Genomic DNA, 21790 nt, shown 5'->3' on the forward strand with positions numbered 1-21790 from the left:
GTTGGTGTACAACCAAATTTTTTTATCACAATAATTGTATAGATATCAATATCATCATCAATATAGAAATTCAAAAAATTGAATGTATAGAAACAAATGTAGAGTGAAAATAATAATCTCAACAACCACAAATTAACAATCATAATATAAACAAATGTAGAGTGAAAATAATAATCCCAACAACCACAAATTATCAATCATAATTTAATTTAAATAACAATGTAATCAGAAACACGAAATTTAATTTGACTAGGTGCATTATCCCATAATAAACAAAGATATATATTATATTTCTATATGTTAGTTTTTTTTTTATATTTTGTACATTTGTTTCATATATGACATCCTATTCAATATGGTGATTATAATGTTGGACTAATCTTAATCTAGATATTTGTGAATGGAATTTATTAATTGTGTCCCCCATGTGCTCGGTTTTATTTGATTATTATGGAAGATTGTGCCATGGCCACCAATTGCCCTAAACATTAATTCGGTGGCCATCAACATTAATTCTTCATCTGTCTTGTCTGGCTGCTTTGTGACCTTTCACTTTCAAATTGCATGCAAAATGCTTGCATGTTTGAGTTGTTGCTATAAACTCTCGGTCTTGGCTTCTACTGAGGATAATTTCATTACCTCTCACTTACGAGCCTCTTCATCTTCGCAGACAGAACCTCTTCATCCTCGCATACAGAGCTCTTCTTTCATGTCCTGAGCTCCAACTGATGTGTGCCCCTGTTCGTGATGTTCTTGTGTTCATACATGCTTATTTAGTGTGTTTGTAGACTTTCATCTACTACGTACTTCAGCTCCTGTGTCCCTCACAACTCGTTTATCGTCTCGTGATTTTCAGTTTATACGTGATACCGTGAAGGTATATATTCAGTTCGCCAAAGTAGTACCTTGGTGCCAGGTGACTACAGGATTCTACCGTTGTATCCTGGGAAACAGACGTCCATCGTGATCCTCCGAGCACATCCGGGAGGAGACGAATCTATTTTAAGGAAACTGTAATTTTACAGGCCTTGGTTATATTATTCTTGATTTAAAGAAAAGTTCACGTAAAATAGTTTGGTCTACAAACTTAAAACAAATTTTCTTCGTGTGATTCGGTTACGTGAATCAAGTTCATATATGGACGCTTTTTCGACTCACTCGAATATTCCAAAGGTAACTCTTCCCGGTGCTGCCGCTACGATGACTTTAAGCCATGCTGATAGGCCGGAGAAATTCAAGGGCTTGAATTTCAAAATGTGGCAACAAAAGATGTTGTTTTACTTGACCACCTTGAATTTAGCAAGGTTCCTCTCTGAGGATGCTCCCAAATCTGTTGAGGGAGACATGCAGACTACTAGTGTTGTTGTGTAGAAATTATATAATGAATGGTTTGGCTGATTCACTGTACAACGTGTATAGTGAGAAAAAGACGGCCCGAGAGTTATGGGAGTCTTTGGATCGAAAATATAAAACCAAAGATGCTGGGGCTAAAAAGTTTATTGTCGGTAAATTGTTAGACTACAAGATGATTGACTCTAAACCAGTGATCAGCCAAGTTCAAGAACTACAAGTGCTCTTGCATGAGATACACGAGGAGGGCATGGTGCTTAGTGAAACTTTCCAAGTGGCAGCTATAATTGAGAAGTTGCCTCCGGCTTGGAATGATTTCAAGAATTATCTGAAACACAAACGAAAGGAGATGAATATTGAAGAGCTCATTGTTCGACTTCGTATCGAGGAAGATAACAAGAGTTCTGAAAAATGATTGTATTCTCCAAGTGCTGCTAAAGCTCATATTGTTGAGCAGAAGAAAAATTCAAAGGCAAAGAGATTTGCTGGTGGAGGCTCCAAGTTGGGCCCAAAGAAAGACACGTTCAAAAAAAAGTTTCTTTGTAAGTGCTATATTTGTGGCGGTCCGGGCCACAAGTCTGCTGAATGCAAGAAACCGAAAAGAAACCGTGAGACAAATCTCTTGGAGGACATATCTAAAGAGGTTTCAAACATGGACCTCTGTGCTGTCATTTTTGAAGTAAATATGGTTGGATCAAATCCAAGAGAATGGTGGATTGACACTGGTGTCACCTGTCATGTTTGTTACGACAAGGACATGTTTGCTACTCTTGATGAATCAGAGAATGGTGAAAAATTGTTTATGGGCAGTTCTGCTACCTCTGATATCAAAGGACAATGGAAAGTGATCTTGAAAATGACATCCGGGAAAGAGCTGACTCTTAACAATGTATTATATGTGCCATAAATTCGAATGAATTTGGTGTCTGGTTCGCTTTTGAATAAGCATGGTTTTCGTATTGTTTTTGAGTCAGATAAGGTTGTTTTGTCCAAATGTGGAATGTTTGTTGGAAAGGATTATGTTTGTAATGGCTTGTTTAAGCTCAATGTAATGGCTATTAAGCCGAAAATAAATAAAGTGAATGCTTCTATTTATTTGCTCGAGTCTTCCAATTTGTGGCATGGTAGACTAGGACATGTTAATTATGATACAATTCGTACATTAATTAACTTGAAAAACATACCCACATTTCATATTGATAAAAACCACAAATGTGAAATTTGTGTTGAGGCAAAACTAACAAGATCATCTTTTAAATCCATTGAAAGAAATAATGGACCCCTTGATTTAATTCATACTGATATATGTGATTTAAAAGGAGTGCAAACACGTGGTGAAAATAAATAGTTCATTACTTTTATTGATGATAGCACAAAATATTGTTATGTGTATCTTCTTAAAAGTAAAGATGAAACTATTGAAAAATTTGTCCACTATAAAAGTGAAGTTGAAAACCAACTTGATAAGAAAATTAAGGTGCTAAGAAGCGATCGTGGAGGTGCGTATGAATCACCTTTTGCTGAGTTTTGTTCTCAACATGGTATTAAACACGAAAGAACTGCACCTTATTCTCCTCAGCAAAATGGTGTTGCAGAGAGGAAAAATCGCACTTTGAAAGAAATTATGAATGCACTGTTATTGAGTTCTGGTTTATCACAGAACATGTGGTGGGAAGCTGTTCTAACAGCTAATTACCATTTAAATAAGGTACCCCGAAAGAAGCAAGATAAAAGTCCATAAGAGTTATGGAAAGGAAGAACACCTTCATATCAATATTTGCGAGTGTGGGGGTGTCTTGCTAAAGTAGTTGTACCTACTCCGAAAAAGGTCAAGATTGGACCTAAAACTGTTGATTGTATTTTCATTGGATATGCTCACAACAGTAGCGCTTATCGATTTATTGTATATGAATCTCAAATACTTGACATTCATAAGAATACAATAATGGAATCAAGAAATGCTTCATTTTGTTGAAAATGTGTTCCCTTACAAATCTAATGAAGAACCAGGTTCATCCAAAAAATCTCACGAGACAATGGAACAAGAGGTTAATCACGAGGTTGAACCTAGACGAAGCAAGAGAGCTAGAATTGAGAAATCCTTTGGTCCGGATTTCATCACTTTCATGATGGAAAGTGAACCTCAAAGCTTCAATGAAGCTGTGAATTCATCTGAAGGACCTCAATGGAAAGAGACTATAAATTCTGAAATAGAATCTATTTTGCAAAATCATACATGGAAACTAGTGGACCTTCCTCCAGGAAGTAAACCTCTAGGTTCAAAATGGATTTTCAAAAGGAAGATGAAATCAGATGGAACAATAGATAAGTATAAAGCCAGATTGGTAATCAAGGGTTACCGTCAACGTGAAGGGCTTGATTACTTTGACACTTATTCTTCAGTAACGAGAATAACTTCAATCAGGGTGATACTTGCAATTGCCGCTTTGCGGAATCTTGAAGTACACCAAATGAATGTAAAGACTGCTTTTCTAAATGAAGATTTAGAAGAATAAATTTACATGGAACAACCTGAGGGATTTTCTGCACGTGGGCAAGAAAATAAGGTTTGTAAATTGGTGAAGTCTTTGTATGGCTTAAAGCAAGCACCAAAACAATGACATGAAAAATTTGATAAAGTCATGCTAGGAAGTGGATTTAAAATAAATGAATGTGATAAATGTGTATACGTTAAGGACACTAAAAATGGATATGTCATTTTATGTCTCTACGTAGATGACATGCTTATCATCGGGAGTAATGATAAGATGATTCAATCCACTAAGAAATTGTTGAACTCAAAATTCGACATGAAAGATTTGGGATTAGCCGAAGTCATCCTTGGAAATAAAATACATAGAACATCAGAAGGGATAGTTCTAAGTCAGTCACATTATGTGCACAAAATACTTGAAAAATTCAGTAAGGATGACACTGCATTGGCTAAAACCCCGATAGATACAAGTCAACATCTATCAAAAAATCGGGGTGAGAGTATTTTCCAATTAGAATACTCTCGAGTCATTGGAAGTCTGATGTACTTAATGAGTTGTACACGACCAAACATAGCATATGTTGTAAGCAAATTGAGCAGATTCACGAGTAATCCAGGAGCTGACCACTGAAAGCAATTATCAGATTGCTAAGGTATTTAAGATACACTCGTGACCATGGGCTGCACTATACTAGATATCCCGCTGTTATTGAAGGATACAGTGATGCAAACTGGATATCTGATATGAAAGATTCAAAATCTACAAGTGGATTTGTATTCACTTTAGGAGGTGCAGAAATTGCATGGAAATATTCTAAACAAACTGTAATAGCCAGATCCATGATGGAATCTGAGTTTATAGCACTTGATAAGTGTGTTGAAGAGGCTGAATGGTTGCGTCTATTCTTAGAAGATGTTCCAGGATGGGTAAAACCTATACCGGCTATTTGCATTCATTGTGATAGTCAATCTGCAATCGGAAGAGCACAAAGCAATATGTATAATGGTAAGTCTAGACATATACGTCATAGGCACAATACCATTAGACAACTACTCTCAACTGGAGTTATCTTTATTGATTATGTAAAATCAAAGGATAATATAGCGGATCCGTTAACCAAAGGGTTAAACAGAGAGTTAGTTGCAAAATCATCAAAAGGAATGAGACTGAAGCATAAAGAATAAATTGGTGCGAAGGAAAACCCAACCTAAGCTGACTGGAGATCCCAATAACTAGGTTCAATGGGACAACCTAATAACACTGGTTTGGTAGATCACTATGGGGGTTATTGTAGCGACCCTACCTGGATCCACTACCTAATCAGAGTGATTAGCGCAAGCAACAATAATTAAAGCATTAAATAGCGGATAATTCCAAAGTACAACAAATCCAATCGGCAGAATACAACCGACGATAGAAACAGTGTATAATTCTTTATACAACCAAATCGAAATTAGGGTATCAGAATCCCTAACAAACTACCTCTGCACGGTAGCAACCTCAACCCTGCTGGGAATCACCGGGACCATCCAGCCTCAGACCTGACCCGCCACAAGGTGTCCCAAAACACGAAACATAAAGGGCGTGAGCGACTACGCTCAATACGGAAGCAATGATATAAATACAAATATGAGCATGCACATGACTTTAAAAATCAGGGTTGAATCACTTTACTCATGGCGCCTGGAATACACAGTACCGGGCAAGAGAGCGACTCCGCGTGGTACTCGTATATTCCCAAGACACGAATCCTCAGGAAGAATCGCCTCGACTGATGGAAACTATCATGACTCACATCATCCCGATGCAGTTTTCGTAAAAACATATGCATGTGCTAAAAACAGTAAAACATAGCCAATACAGCACATACATCATGCATCACACACATATGTATAAATATCATGCCGGCTATCTCGGTCAGTACTTACGTACCTCTAACACTGCAGGTCAACTCCTAACACACCCGTCTAGGTCCAAAGCCTACAAGTCTGCTCTACTGCGTCTACACTTGAAAAAGTCCATGCATTACTATAAACGCTCTAAAAGCCTTAACTAAGTTATTTCATACTCCTAAATATGTTTAGGAGGCCAAATTATACCTTCGTTCGTCGTCAGCCCACTGGTGTAGAATCGCCTCAAAACTTAGGCACACCTCCGCTACGACGCCGGGATCGCTAGGCAACTTTCGGATTCCCAATAGGATGCCTAGAACTCCGTAGATCTAAGTAAGAAGGTTCAAAAACCAGAGGAAAGAAGGGGAAATCGGTGCACAGAATGAGGGCTCGGACCCCTTATTTATAGACGGCGATTGGAACGTCCGATCGCGAACGGAGCGTCCGATCATGACATCGGAACGTCCGATGTCACCTCACGTGCGTAAGCAGTGACGTCATCTTGCTGACGTTGGTGATGACGCCAGCCCTAGCCAGAACGGAACCTCCGATCCTCCAACGGAACGTCCGATCCGTGCGTCGGAGCTTACGATCCACTTCGGATAATTTTAGGCAAAATTTAGTAATTAATTTCCTTAATTACCTTGATTAATTGCGGGTCACTACATTCTCCCCCACTTAAAAAATTTCGTCCTCGAAATCACATCTTAAGGAAAACATAGTACGCAAAATCAATGCTCTTATTACAACTGAACAATATACATTCGATACAACAGAGTACAAAATCTTAAAACAACTCGGGGTGCTCGGCTAACATCCGACTCTCCAACTCCCAAGTAGCTTCCTCTGTACCTCTGCGTTGCCACTGTACCATCGCCAACGGTATGTGCTTGTTACGAAGCACCTTGTCCTTCCTGTCGAGAATCCTGAGAGGTTTCTCCACATATGACAAATCGTGGTCTAGTTGCACCTCAGTCGGACGCAAGATGTGGGACTGATCCGCCACGTACTGTCTCAACAAAGACACGTGAAACACATCATGAATCTTCGAAAGATTCGGTGGCAAGGCTAGACGATAAGCCACGTCTCCAACTTTCTCGAGAATCTCGAAAGGACCAATAAATCTTGGTGACAACTTACCCTTGAGACCAAACCTTATCACCTTCCGGAAAGGTGATACACGCAAGAATACATACTCTCCTTCTTCAAAATGAAGTGGCCTACGGTGAGTGTTCGCGTAGCTAGCTTGTCGATCCTGGGATGCCTTAATCCTGCGTCGGATCAATTCTACTGCATCAGTCATCTACTGAATCATCTGAGGACCCTCCACCTGCCGCTCACCAACCTCGTCCCAAAACAAAGGTGTACGACAACGACGTCCATAAAGAGCCTCAAATGGTGCCATGCCAATGTTGCTATGGTAGCTATTGTTATAAGCGAACTCCACCAATGGCAAATGATCATGCCATGCTGGGCCAAAATCCATTACGGTAGCTCGAAGCATGTCCTCGAGAGTACGGATAGTCCTCTCCGATTGTCCATCAGTCTCTGGATGATACGATGTGCTCAAACTCAAAGTGGTATCAAGAGCATGCTGAAAGCTCCCCCAAAATCTTGAGGTGAAACGAGGATCTCTGTCGCTCACAATACTTAGTGGAATACCATGCAAACGGACAATCTCTTGCACATACAGCCGTGCCATCCTGTCGAAGGTGAAATCCCGGTTATATGGTAAGAAATACGCGGATTTCGACAATCGGTCAACAACAACCCAAATCGCGTCGCAATTCCTGGAAGACATATGCAAGTGTGTGACAAAGTCCATCGTCACATGCTCCCACTTCCACTCAGGAATATCGAGATTGTGAAGTAGACCTCCGGGTCGACGATACTCTGCCTTGACCTGCTGACACACAAGGCATCGGGACACGAACTGATAAACGCTGCGCTTCATTCCTTTCCACCAAAATCGAGTACGTAGATCCTTGTACATATTCATGCTGCCAGGATGTACTGAGAACCTACTATGATGAGCTTGCGATAAGATCTCGTCTCTAAGTGTGGAATCGTCAGGCACAACCACACGGCCAGAAAGACACAACAAACCATCCGCCTGAAAATGGAAACCAGCTGAATTCTCACCCTCAGTGAATCAGACAAATCTCTGAATCTTGGGATCAACACCCTGTGCCTCACGAATACGTCTATACAAGGCTGGCTCGGCAAGCACAGACGCAACATGAACTCCCTGTTGTTCCTTCTTATGACGGAAAGTGAAACCCAAGAAACAACACTCTTCGACCATTCGTGACACTGCACTGGTACGAAGGGAACTCAAATAAATCTTGCGACTAAGCGCATCAGCAACCAGATTAGAAGATCCTGGATGGTAATTGATTTCGCAATCATAGTCCTTCAGCAAGTCCATCCAACGGCGCTGTCGCATGTTCAAATCTGCCTGAGTGAACAGGTACTTCAAACTCTTATGATCAGTAAAAATCTGGAATCGTTCACCGTACAAATAATGACGTCATATCTTCAGAGCAAAGACAATGGCTGCAAGCTATAGATCATGTACGGGATAATTTTCCTCGTGAGTCTTTAGTTGCCTGGAGGCATAGGCAATCACATGCCCATTTTGAGTCAACACACACCCCAAACCCTGAAGAGAAGCATCGGTGTGGACTACGAAACCACCAGATCCAGTCGGCAAGGATAGTACTGGAGCAGTCGTCAATCGACGTCTCAACTCACGAAAACTGTCTTCGCACGCGGAAGACCACTCAAAAGAAACATCCTTTCGCGTCAACTGTGTCAAAGGCCTGGATGTCTGAGAGAAATTCTCCACGAATCGACGGTAGTATCCGGCCAAACCCAAGAAACTACGAATCTCAGATGCTGTCATCGGGCGCGACCAATTAAGAATAGCCTCTGTCTTGCTAGGATCCACTGATACTCCATCTCTAGAAATGACATGACCAAGGAACACAACTCGGTCAATCCAGAAGTCACACTTGTTGAGCTTAGCATACAACTGATGCTCTCGCAAGGTCTGTAAAACAGTACGAATATGAAAGACATGCTCATCCATGCTACGAGAATACACAAGGATGTCATCGATGAACACTACAACGAACTTATCCAAGAGCTCTCGGAAAACACTGTTCATCAAATCCATGAAAACAGCTGGAGCATTCGTCAGACCAAATGGCATCACTAAGAACTCATAGTGCCCATATCGAGTACGAAATGCTGTCTTCGAAACATCCTCGTCTCTAACTCGCAACTGATGATACCCAAAACGCAAGTCGATCTTGGAATAGACAGTAGTACCCTGCAATTGATCAAACAGATCGTCAATCCGTGAGAGAGGATACTTGTTCTTTACTGTCACTTTGTTCAACTGACGATAGTCAATGCACAAACGCATCGAACCATCCTTCTTCTTGACGAATAGAACCGGGGCTCCCCAAGGTGAAACACTGGGTCGAATGTAGCCCTTATCAAGAAGATCCTGCAACTGCTGCTGCAACTCTCGCATCTCAGATGGAGCTAATCGATACGGTGATCGGGAAATCGGCGCTGTCCCTGGCAATAAGTCAATGCCAAACTCGATCTCTCGCACAGGTGGTAACCCTGGAATCTCGTCGGGAAACACATCCGGGAACTCACTGACTACTGGTATCTCCTCCATGTCCGGACCCTCTAAGGATGCATCAATCGCATAGATCAGGTAGCCTTTCCCGCCAGACTCTAAAACACGCCGGGCTTTCAGAGCAGAAACCACTGGCATCGGGGGTCGCGCTCCCTCACCATAGAAATACCAAGCATCCTCAGCCTCGGGGCGAAACTGGACAAATCTCTGGTAGCAATCCACTACCGCTCGATACGAACTCAGAAGATCAATCCCGATGATACCATCAAAGTCATCCATCGCTAAAACCATCAGGTTAGCGCTCAACAGATGTCCCTCAAATCCCAAAATACAACCCAAAACAAGACTCTTAGCTAAGACTTCCTGACCCATCGGAGTCGAAACCGCTAACAAGATGTCTAAGGAAACAAAAGGTAATCTATGCCTCTTAACAAACCGAGCTGATATGAATGAATGCGAAGCATCGGTATCGATCAAAAGATAAGTAGGAAAACCGCACAAACTAAAAGTACCTGCAATCATGTTCTCACTGTATGCCTGAGCCTGCTCCTGGTTCAGCGCAAACACCTGCCCCTGAGCATGCGGGTGCGATGACTGTCCTCTCGAAGAAGACTGAGAATGATGTCGCTGCGATGGCTGCGACTGCTGATGCGGCTGCTGCGAAGGCTGCTGCTGATACTGCGGTGGCTGATAGATAGTGGTCTGAGAACCACCAACACTCCCCGAACCACTCACTGTACCGACCAAAGTGGGACAATCTCTTTTCATGTGACCCTCCTGTCCGCACTGAAAACAAACACCAGTGATATGAGGACACGGTCCTGGGTGATGCTTCCGTTTGCACTGATGACAACGTCGTGAATCACCAAAACGATGAACACCGCCAGATCCGGAAGAAGAAGAAGTACCACCCTGTCTCTTAAAAGACTGGGCCCTTGGACCCAAAGAGCTAGATGGTCTGGATGCAGAAGATCCAAAAGTCCTGTTCCTCTGCAGACTGTCCTCTGCCTGGTGACAATTGTTCACCAAATTCTCGAAGTTCCTCTCTCTGCCCACGGCAACCAACTGATGAATGTCAGGGTTAAGGCCCTGAAGAAATAGATCGTGCATCGTCTCTGAGCTACTCGCAATATGGGGACTGAAAGAAAGAAGCTCAAAGAATTTCTGTTGGTACTCATCAATGGTCATAGTACCCTGTCGCAAACTCAGCAACTCGCTCGCCTTCGTCTGACGCAAAGCTAGAGGAAAGTAATGCTTCTCAAAGGAAGACTTAAACTCAGCCCAAGTAGCGGTACCCCTGGCGGCAATAAACGGAGTAGAAGTAGCTCTCCACCACCTCTTCGCATTTCCCTCTAGAACAAAAGCTAAAGTCTCCATCTTCTGGGCTTCAGTACACTGATACTCCCGAAAACAACTCTCCATATGCTCCAACCAGTCCTCAGCAACTGCAGGAGCCTCGCCACCCACCAATGGCTTAGGAGCCATCTGAAGAAAACGGCTCATACTAAAACGCCTATGATCCTCATGATGATGTCTACGGTGATGTCTCCTTGGTGGATCACCCCAACGACCACCGCTAGCCTGACTCTCGTAATCATCATCTGTCATCTGTCAATAACAACAGACAACTCTTAAAATTCGCTTTACTAATTCCCAGTTGCAATGCGCTCTGATACCAATGAATGTAGCGACCCTACCTGGATCCACTACCTAATCAGAGTGATTAGCGCAAGCAACAATAATTAAAGCGTTAAATAGCGGATAATTCCAAAGTACAACAAATCCAATCGGAAGAATACAACCGACGATAGAAACAGTGTATAATTCTTTATACAACCAAATCGAAATTAGGGTATCAGAATCCCTAACAAACTACCTCTGCACGGTAGCAACCTCAACCCTGCTGGGAATCACCGGGACCGTCCAGCCTCAGACCTGACCCGCCACAAGGTGTCCCAAAACACGAAACATAAAGGGCGTAAGCGACTACGCTCAATACGGAAGCAATGATATAAATACAAATATGAGCATGCACATGACTTTAAAAATCAGGGTTAAATCACTTTACTCATGGCGCCTGGAATACACAGTACCGGGCAAGAGAGCGACTCCGCGTGGTACTCGTATATTCCCAAGACACGAATCCTCAGGAAGAATCGCCTCGACTGATGGAAACTGTCATGACTCACATCATCCCGATGCAGTCTCCGTAAAAACATATGCATGTGCTAAAAACAGTAAAACATAGCCAATACAGCACATACATCATGCATCACACACATATGTATAAATATCATGCCGACTATCTCGGTCAGTACTTACGTACCTCTAACACTGCAGGTCAACTCCTAGCACACCCATCTAGGTCCAAAGCCTACAAGTCTGCTCTACTGCGTCTACACATGAAAAAGTCCATGCATTACTATAAACGCTCTAAAAGCCTTAACTAAGTTATTTCATACTCCTAAATATTTTTAGGAGGCCAAATTATACCTTCGTCCGTCGTCAGCCCGCTGGTGTAGAATCGCCTCAAAACTTAGGCACACCTCCGCTACGACGCCGGGATCGCTAGGCAACTTTCGGATTTCCAATAGGATGCCTAGAACTCCGTAGATCTAAGTAAGAAGGTTCGAAAACCAGAGGAAAGGAGGGAAAATCGGTGCACAGAATGAGGGCTCGGACCCCTTATTTATAGACGGCGATCAGAACGTCCGATCGCGAACGGAGCGTCCGATCGTGACATCGGAATGTCCGATGTCACCTCACGTGCATAAGCAGTGACGTCATCTTGCTGAAGTCGGTGATGACGCCAGCCCTAGCCAGAACGAAACCTTCGATCCTCCAACGGAACGTCCGATCCCGATCGGGGCTTCCGATCCGTGCTTCGGAGCTTCCGATCCACTTCGGATAATTTTAGGCAAAATTTAGTAATTAATTTTCTTAATTACCTTGATTAATTGCGGGTCACTATAGTTATCCCCAGTGTATTGTAAACAGTGAGTGTAGAGGATAAGCATATGGCTTTTAATGATTCTGATGGAGTAAACATAGAATCACCTATGTGAGAGAGAAGTGGGGCCGCTTCGAAGGAATTGCAAGACACAATTCTAGACCCTTTCACAGTACCAGACAAGTGTTCATGGCCAAAACGAACACGATCATGAGAACTAAATTGTATCAGAGAGAGTCTTGTGTGAAGTATATCTTAATTTACTAAAATGGTTGTGCAGTTCAAAGACATCGCGTCTACTGTTAACCAGTGAATTACTATGTTTTCACAAGGGAAGGTTCAAAGGGTAACACCTACCTATCCTATGTAGGATTCAACTGTTGAACTTTATCACGTATATCTTCGTTTATCTTTCAATTTCCATTTATGTGGGGGATTGTTGGACTAATCTTAATCTAGATATTTGTGAATGAAATTTATTAATTGTGTCCCCCATGTGCTCGGTTTTATTTGTTTATTATGGAAGGTTGTGCCATGGCCACCAATTGCCCTCAACATTAATTCGGTGGCCATCAACATTAATTCTTCATCTGTCTTGTGTGGCTGCTTTGTGACCTTTCACTTTAAAATTGCATGCAAAATGCTTGCATGATGGAGTTGTTGCTATAAACTCTCGGTCTTGGCTTCTACTGAGGATAATTCCATTACATCTCACTTACGAGCCTCTTCATCTTCGCAGACAGAACCTCTTCATCCTCGCATACAGAGCTCTTCTTTCATGTCCTGAGCTCCAACTGATGTGTGCCCCTGTTCGTGATGTTCTTGTGTTCATACATGCTTATTTAGTGCGTTTGTAGACTTTCATCTACTACGTGCTTCAGCTCTTGTGTCCCTCACAACTCGTTTATCATCTCGTGATTTTCAGTTTATACGTGATACCGTGAAGGTATATATTTAGTTCGCCAAAGTAGTACCTTAGTGTCGGGTGACTACAGGGTTCTACCGTTGTATCTTGGGAAACAGACGTTCATCGTGATCCTCCGAGCACATCCGGGAGGGGACGAATCTGTTTTAAGGAAACTGTAATTTTACAGGCCTCGGTTATATTATTCTTGATTTAAAGAAAAGTTCACGTAAAATAGTTTGGTCTACATATAAAACCTAGGTTTTTGAATTGATATAATTAATAAACACTTGTCATATATCATATATATGAAAAAAATCGACCAGTCAACATAGCAATAAGCCAAATCAAATACATAATGAATTGCAAAAAGAAATACGTAAGAAAATGATGATTTGTAATAATAAGATATATATGCTACAAATACTACCTAAACATTAATGTTATACCAACAAATATATCAGGGAAACAAAAAAAAATCTAATCTAATACATTAAAAGTACCAAATTTAAGTTAAAAAATATTACTACTTTCACTAAGAATTCCACAACGATCGATGAAAATCTCCACACCTATTGATCGACCAAATTTATGTGTTTATTGTGCTCTTTGTTTCGATTTATAGTTGTCATACTAAAAACACAACATACAACGAATTAGAAAAATACATAAAAATTATAATACTAAATATATGGAAATAGTTAAAATATTTGTTATTTGGTACCACTTTTATATGAAGGTCGTTGACACTTCTTTTATTTTTTCTGTGAGCGTAAGAAAAAATGTTAGATAGTCAATGTAAAATACACGATGTAATTATTATAAAAGATGATATTTTATTGTTCTAATTATTAATCCTATATAGGAATAGATTTTTGTACCTGAATAATGTACTTTCTTCCACATTCCTTCTTGCCGATATTCCCTTCTATACAATTGTGAAATAATGATTAATAACCATATTATAAGAGATATTTACATGAGCATATAAAATTAAAACAAAAAACATTTATTATCATACCTCTATCAAATCCCATCCTTCAATCCAAGCAATTCTTTTCGCACTATATTTTGATAAAAAAAATAAATTAGATATAATTTTTCATCAAAATTAGAAAAATACATGGCATGCCTTACATATGTCTCTTTTGTTTCCGCACAAATCTTAAAATCCATCGATCAAAGTCAATAGCGTTTATTCCTATAGTAGTTTTCCATCCCATAGAAATTAGTTGCAGGCTTCTAGCCTTTCAATTTCATTATTCACATGTAAAATTAGATTAAAATATAAATAACACTATTATATTAATGACAAAATATACTCTTTGCCATCCAGTTTTTCGATCTTCTAAGTTAGTAGCTTTTTCATCTTGAGTAGCAACCGTTACATCATCTTCAAAGATCGTGGATTTCCCTACGCGGCCATCTGCATATGAAGAAAATTTACATGATACAATTTTTTTATTTAAAAAAATTAGATTGTGTAAAATTGTTGTGTTATAATAAAAAGAACAATAACAATATCTCACAGTTTATGGTCCATTATTCGGTAGTAATTAATAAAGAAAGTACTTAGAATTTTCGAAAAATGTAAGTTTGAGTAACGTATTTACCTAGTTTTAATATTTATGTATAGATTAGTCGAATTCAATAGTAATGAAATATTATTATTTTATTGAGTGAATAAAATATGAAATATCCCCTTTCAGTTATAAGTTTCATGTAATTCTTATGTAATTTATCATAACCAATATTTCCTATTACATGAAATTACATTGAGTTAATGTACTTAAGATCTTATTAGTATTTTTTTTATGAAGTAATTTAAATACCATGGCCACTATTATTTTATGCGTAAATACGAAAATACTAATATAAGATCAGATATCTAAAAATCTTAATGATTAAATGGTTTTTTTTGGGGAAAAACATGTGTGTTCTTACATAAAGGAGAGTGTGGATCCATTCATATGTTTTTTAATCAGAAAAAACATGTGTGCATGCACTTACGTAAAAGAGTGTGGATACATATGATTTTTAATCAAATACATCCTACTGCCAATTAATGTGATTAATTTCATTAAAATTATTTTGGATATTTTTGAGAACGTAATTTAAAGAATAAAAATACCATGTTATTAATTTTTTAAGTATTTTAGTAAATTTAAATTAAATGATTATATAATAAGTTTAGTTATATTCATTGTGAAAATAAAATTAAATATAAATAATAAATAACATTCTGAATTTTTAGAAGAAAGTAAGTTTGAGAAACGTATTAATTACCATGATATTAGTTATATATATTTTAACAACGATTGAACGTTGAGTTATTTATAAAATTATAAAAAAAGCTTTGGAAGTAATTTAATTTTTTAGTAATTCGTTAAATGTTAACTAAATAATATGACAATAATTTTATTTATATATGTTTTAAAATTTAAATTAAATAAAATAATTAATAAAGAAAGTATTAAGTATGTAGCATTTTCGAAGACTTTCATTGTTTGAGTAACTTATTTACCTTGTTTCTATATTTATTTATAGATTATTAGTCGTATTCAGGAGTAATCAAATATTAATACATTATTGAGTAAATAAAATATGTAATTTTGTTCTCGAAATTTGACGTTAAATTTTGATAAGGTATTGTTGACGGTGAGCTAAATAATTATTTTTTCGTTCATCATTCATCAACGGTCGTCGATTACGATCAGATAGTCTCCATTGAAGCTGTTGATCTGTTGGACGTACAATATACCATGGGAATAATCATGCTTATGAATACAACGTATGACTACCATGCACCAACATCAAAGTACATGAAATTTGAATTGTGTTGTTCGAATATTACCAAAAATTCATAAGCAAATGACGGTATATGGTTGTAGAAAATATAAAGTCTCAAAACTCCACATGACCATCCCCTACCCATTTTATGACACGAGAATGAGAGAATTAAATAAGCATATTTTCAGAATTTGTTTTGAAGTTGGGTTCATACCATTTAATTGTTGCTCAGTTTGAGATAGCGTCTGATCCATTCGTCTTCTTTGGTAGTTTGATCGACGACGATTAAGGTAATTTTGTCGTCGTTCTTCAGTCATGGTATGTCTTCTCTGACGTTGTCGTGTTGTATGCATTTGACGCCTTTCATTCATGCGATGCGACATTGCTGCTTGCTGCTCTGAAAATATGAAAGTGTATGAAATTTCCCTTGCTGCTGTGAAAATTGAGTGGTGTGAGCATGTGAATATTTAATTGGTGCAATGTGGGAGAAAAGTAGTTTTAACTTATGTTGAGTGGGTAGTTTTAGTGTACAGCATGTTCCCACGTTTTGGAAACTTTAATTAAATCATTGGAAAAATAATAATTCAAATAATTCCAACAGATTGAAATTAGGTTATTATTTGGAATATCATACGAACTGAAAATAATTCAAATAATCCGCACAACAATTATTATTATTTGAAAATAATAATTTAAATAACTTCCCACGTTTTTAATTATTTTAGAAACTGAAAATAAATTAAATACCCCACGTATACACGCATCTTCCGACTTTTGTAATTATTTTTTCTATTGTTTTTAATTATTTTTTTTTATAATTCAAATAATTGTTTTTTTATTTAAAAAAGCATCTTCCCACGTTTTTCTTCCCACTTTTTTTATTTTAATTTTTTGTTTTTTTTAAACCATACCAAGAGACCATGATATGGTGTTCCTACATAATAAATAGTTTTATTTAAAAAAGCATCTTCCCACGTTTTTCTTCCCACTTTTTTTAATTTATTTTAATTTTTTGTTTTTTAGATCATACCAAGAGACCATGATAGAGTGTTCTTACATAATAAATAGTAATAGATTATAATAAAATGATAGCTTATAAATAAATAGTTTAATTTATATTTAATTAAAAATATAATAATAAAAAGAACCATGAAATTGATCATAAATTTCTAATACATAAACTTTTGGCAATCCGACGTACATGTAAATTGAGACAATGGCAATTTGACAAAGAGATGTCTTTTTTATTTATAATATATAACTTTTATGATGAACACTTATTTTCGGATGCATGAGATACAATATTGTTCTCATAATTTAATGTAGTATAACTTAAAAATAATTTAAGTAAAAAGTATTCACTTTCCAATTTACCCACATACCGATTAAGGCCCTATTTGGTTTCAAAAGCTAGGCCAAAAAAGCACTTTTTTAAGTGCTTTTCATTTAATAAAGTGTTTGGTTGACCAAAAAAGTGCTTAAATAAGCACTTTTTAAAGTCAAAATTAGAGCTTTTTCAAAAGCCAAAAATTATAGCTTAAAAAAGTGCTTTTTTTAAAAAATGTCTGTCAAATCCAAACAGGGCCTAAAACACTTTTTATAGTTCGTATACCAATTTGATAATTTATCAATAGTTTGTACATCAACATAATTTCAACTCTTAAACTAAATGGAGTTTCGTTTTTAGCATTTTCTTCAAATTCAAGCGAGAGATTATGCGTGACACCAAATGATGAAGAGGGGGATAAGTGATTACTGGTGTTAAAAGATCACACGGATAATGAGCAACACTTGAGAAGTTTTTACGCGAATAAAAACACAAATGAATTTATCTTACACCAAAATGAGAGAAATTTGAATATCATGCATACGAGAGTGTAAAATTGAGGAGTGCTTAAGAATTTGATATGTAATATTATTCATATTAACAAGATGTATCTTCTACATAAAAAAACAATATGTATATTATTTTTGGAGATTAAGATATACTACAATTTTACAGTGAATAACTAAATTGGAAATAAAAAATGTAAAATATATATGTAAAAAGAATAAAAATTATATTTTCAAAAAATTGTGAAGCTAGTCGGAAAAGGGCGAAATGATTTTCAGTCCTCGATCAAAAAATTAGTTATGATTCAGTCCCAAAAAAATGTATACATTTCCACGCCTAAAAATATAATTATACTCGTAATTTGATTCAGTTGATATTTATTAATTTTGGGCTACAATCTCAAGAATCTCTATCCATGTTTATCGTGTTTTACATATAACAAAAATAATATAGTAAATTAAAAATTAAAAATTAAAAATTTTGGAGCCGGGGACTGATGTCTGAATCCCAGAGACGAATGATTTTGTAACGAAGTCATCATACTCCCACAGTTGTAGGCCAGTGCCAGTTTCGGGGTGGAATTTCAATCGAAATCGGTAATTGTTGGTTTATATTTTTTATTATTTGTTTTAGCATAGACCCGAATCGTTTCTTCCATAGTAGTTTTCCAGAATCTCTCTAATTTGCTCTGCAGTGGAACATATTTGGGTTTTCTTTCTGTTTTTCATCAATTCCTGGCTTCAATTGGAAGTGTGCTTCTTATTACGTTTTCAGTGAGTTTATGCTTGTTTGGAAAGTATCGATAGGTATTATGTATGTAGAGCGGAAAAGGGCATCGAATTTGGGTCAAGTTTGGTTGGTTAACTAAAACAAAAGAATTGGATGGACTTGGATTCTTGGCTACATTAATCTTTATATAGATGTATACAAAAAATTTAAGTTGGGCTATATGAATGAGAGTGGTGTCAAGATTGTGGGTACAAAATCCAGTAACTATGGTTAAGTGAGCTGAGATCGCTTGCATAAGTGATAATTCATTTCAAACAGAAATAGTGGGCGTGCGCTGAGAGATTTATATGCCCAAGGTTCCTCGATCCCCGGTTCAAATTTCACGCTCGATGTGGTGTAGCCTTCAGAGTTGTTCAATCTGTAGTCCAAGTTTTGTTCCTAAGGCTACAAGGTTTTGGTATCTATTATGTGTGAATGACTATTATATTTGACTTCTGACTAGGACAGAGTAGGATGGTCGAATGTTAACCTCTTAATTGTCTCATGAAAATTAGAAGGGGAAGCTGAGAACCAGCCTTTAGCACTAGTGGGCCTATGGGTGCTTGAAAATATCTGTTACAAAATCTCCATTTGCAAACATATCCTATGATTTCTTTTGTATTCTTAGAATGAATTAGACGGTTCAAGTATGTTTGTTATGGTTAACATCTGACAAATGGTGGCTGATGCTGAAAGAAAAGTTTCGGTTTTCCTCACATACCAGAAGTGCTACTTTGATGCTAAGAAAACTGTTTCAAGTTTCATTTCCCTACTTCCCGTCATTATAGTTTTCTGTATTGCTATTTCAGAAATGGAGGCTGCACCAAGTAGACAAAATCAAGGGGATGGAACAAAATCGGAAGGATGCAGGCGAATTTGGTCAGTAAAAGAAGAGGAAGTGTTGATATGTGCTCTTAAAGATATCATCACCAAAGGGTGGAAAAAGGAAAACGGCTTTAGAGGAGGTTATTTGCATGTACTTGAAAGGGCAATAGTCAAAGCTTTTCCTGGTACTGACATTAGGGCCTTGCCTCACATAAATTCCAAGCTACATGTTTGGAAGAAAAGTCATAAAATGTTGACAAGCATTTTGGCACAAAGGGGAATTGATTGGAATGCAGAAGAGAATATGATTAAGGCTCAAGATGATGTGTGGGATTTATATTTGAAGGTTTGTTTGAAATTGGATTTGAATTCTCTCTTGAAAATTGGGGATTTTGGTTTATGCTTGCAGTGATTATATTATTCTTTATTTTTCTGTTTATGCCTGCAGTGATTATATTTTTCTTTATTTTTCTGTTAGCTTTTTCCCCTTCTTAGTTTTCCAATATATATATATATTTTCTGAAAGTGTGCTCGGCTTTCTTTGACATTTAGCGATCATTATTTTTCTTTCATTAGATACATAAAACTCCTACCAATGATATTAATGAATCCATATATATATATATATATTCTGAAAGTGTGCTCAGCTTTCTTTGACATTTAGCGATCATTATTTTTCTTTCATTAGATACATAAAACTCCTACCAATGATATTAATGAATCCATATAGTACAGAGGAGATGAAGCTAGTACCACCCTTTGGTTAGTTTCTCTAGTCATCATATGAATAAATTCATTTAATTGACAATGTTACTTCCGTTTAGAGCTTAGAGCTTAGAGCTGTACGTACAGACCAGCAGTGGATAGGTTTGAAATGATTCAGGCATTCAGTATGTGGCATGCCTTTTATTCAGACTTAATCGTTTTAGAGCGTACATACTTCCGTAGAATGATAATACCTTGGCTCATCTTTGAATAGTTGGCTACTTGGCTTTCATCTCTTTCGTGTTCCATTATTTTACAGCTTGTTATTGCCAATTGGTTTTTCCTTGATACCCGTAAAATGTGTTGTTTCCATTGCTTATGCTTTTCATTGAACATCATTTCAGATAGACAGCAGTGCTCGTACAATGAGGTACAAGACTTGGCCATATTACAATGACTGGTGTCAAATATACGGCAATGATCCCATCATAATAGAAAATACCGAAGATCTTTCTGATTCTGATCAAAAAATAAATACAGATTCAGGGAAAAAGGAGAAAGAAGTGGCACTAGAATTCGACTGTTGCATCAATGAGGGGCTCGATGATGAAAATGAGGTATCTGTGTGTCGTCCTCAAGAGAGTGAGACAGAAAAGAAGCAAATGCCAAGGAAGAGGAAGCTTTCAGACCATTGTTACGATGATCCATTGAGGGCCATTGCTGATCTCTCTGAATCAGTCAATGTCAGTTTTGGTGAAATTATTAAACGATTAGGACACGAGTATGAGGTATCAAAAGCGCGGAAACAAGTTTATGGTGAACTCGGTAAGATTCCAGAACTGTCCACGCGAGAGAAGATAATTGTCGCGAGACTTCTGGTGAACAAAACTCCGGACATGGAGCTCTTTTTCAGCCTTCCTGATGATGCAAGAGTTGTGATGGTTAAAATGTTATTGGCTAATCGACTTTAGTTGATATTTTGAATCAAGTGCTGGCCCAATCTATTTTGGTTTTGTGAAGTAAATTCGGGATATGAAAACAAAGCCACATTTAGTTTTATAGTTCGTTCTCTTTGTTATGCTTTGTAGTTGCATGATGTTGTCTATGACTGCATTTAGGTTTGCAATAATTTATTTTAAGTGTTTCTTAACTTCTAGGTACAATTTTCAAACATTTAATTGGCTAAAGCCTAAAAGCTTGGAATCACTTAAAATAAGTTCTTCCAAACATTACTTTATAGTATTTGGGAATATTCTTTTTAAAAATTATTCTTTAGCGATGTTTTTTATCGGCATGTGAAAGTAAATTGCTTAATTTTTCAGAAATATATTTTAATTTCGTGAGACGAGTTTTCGACTCGATCCGATTCATAAAAAAATATTACTAAGTATTGTTTTCATTGAATTATGAATCAGAGCGTCTAGGGTGGGCACGGGTCGGGTAATTCGGGTTTCGGGTAGTTCGGATCGGGTACCCGATTAGTCGGGTTGTGTTTTGCACTACCCGAAACCGAACCGACAACCTCGGGTACTCGACTAGCCGGATACCCGATTAAATCGGGTTCGGGTCGGGTTCGGTTTTAGCCTTGTGCCTAATGAAGAAAAATAATTTTAATTTTCTTG

The 21790-nt window shown here is 37.7% G+C and overlaps 2 protein-coding genes across 2 annotated transcripts; both read left to right on the forward strand.

Moving 5' to 3' along the window:
* Positions 1-1381: 1381 nt before the first annotated feature.
* On the forward strand, positions 1382-3091 carry LOC140878025 (uncharacterized). Its single transcript, XM_073281627.1, has 4 exons — positions 1382-1720; positions 1808-2138; positions 2325-2474; positions 2760-3091. The coding sequence occupies exons 1-4, from the start codon at positions 1382-1384 to the stop codon at positions 3089-3091; spliced, it is 1152 nt and encodes a 383-aa protein (XP_073137728.1).
* Positions 3092-18245: 15154 nt separating this feature from the next.
* Positions 18246-21311, forward strand: LOC140884771 (uncharacterized). The gene is made up of 3 exons (XM_073291617.1): positions 18246-18466; positions 19448-19809; positions 20573-21311. Exons 2-3 carry the CDS (start codon positions 19450-19452, stop codon positions 21137-21139), a joined length of 927 nt encoding a protein of 308 aa, XP_073147718.1. The 5' UTR covers positions 18246-18466; positions 19448-19449; the 3' UTR covers positions 21140-21311.
* Positions 21312-21790: the final 479 nt, after the last annotated feature.

The sequence above is a fragment of the Henckelia pumila genome, chromosome 2, assembly GCF_033568475.1.
Source record: "Henckelia pumila isolate YLH828 chromosome 2, ASM3356847v2, whole genome shotgun sequence".
Lineage (NCBI taxonomy): Eukaryota > Viridiplantae > Streptophyta > Magnoliopsida > Lamiales > Gesneriaceae > Henckelia > Henckelia pumila.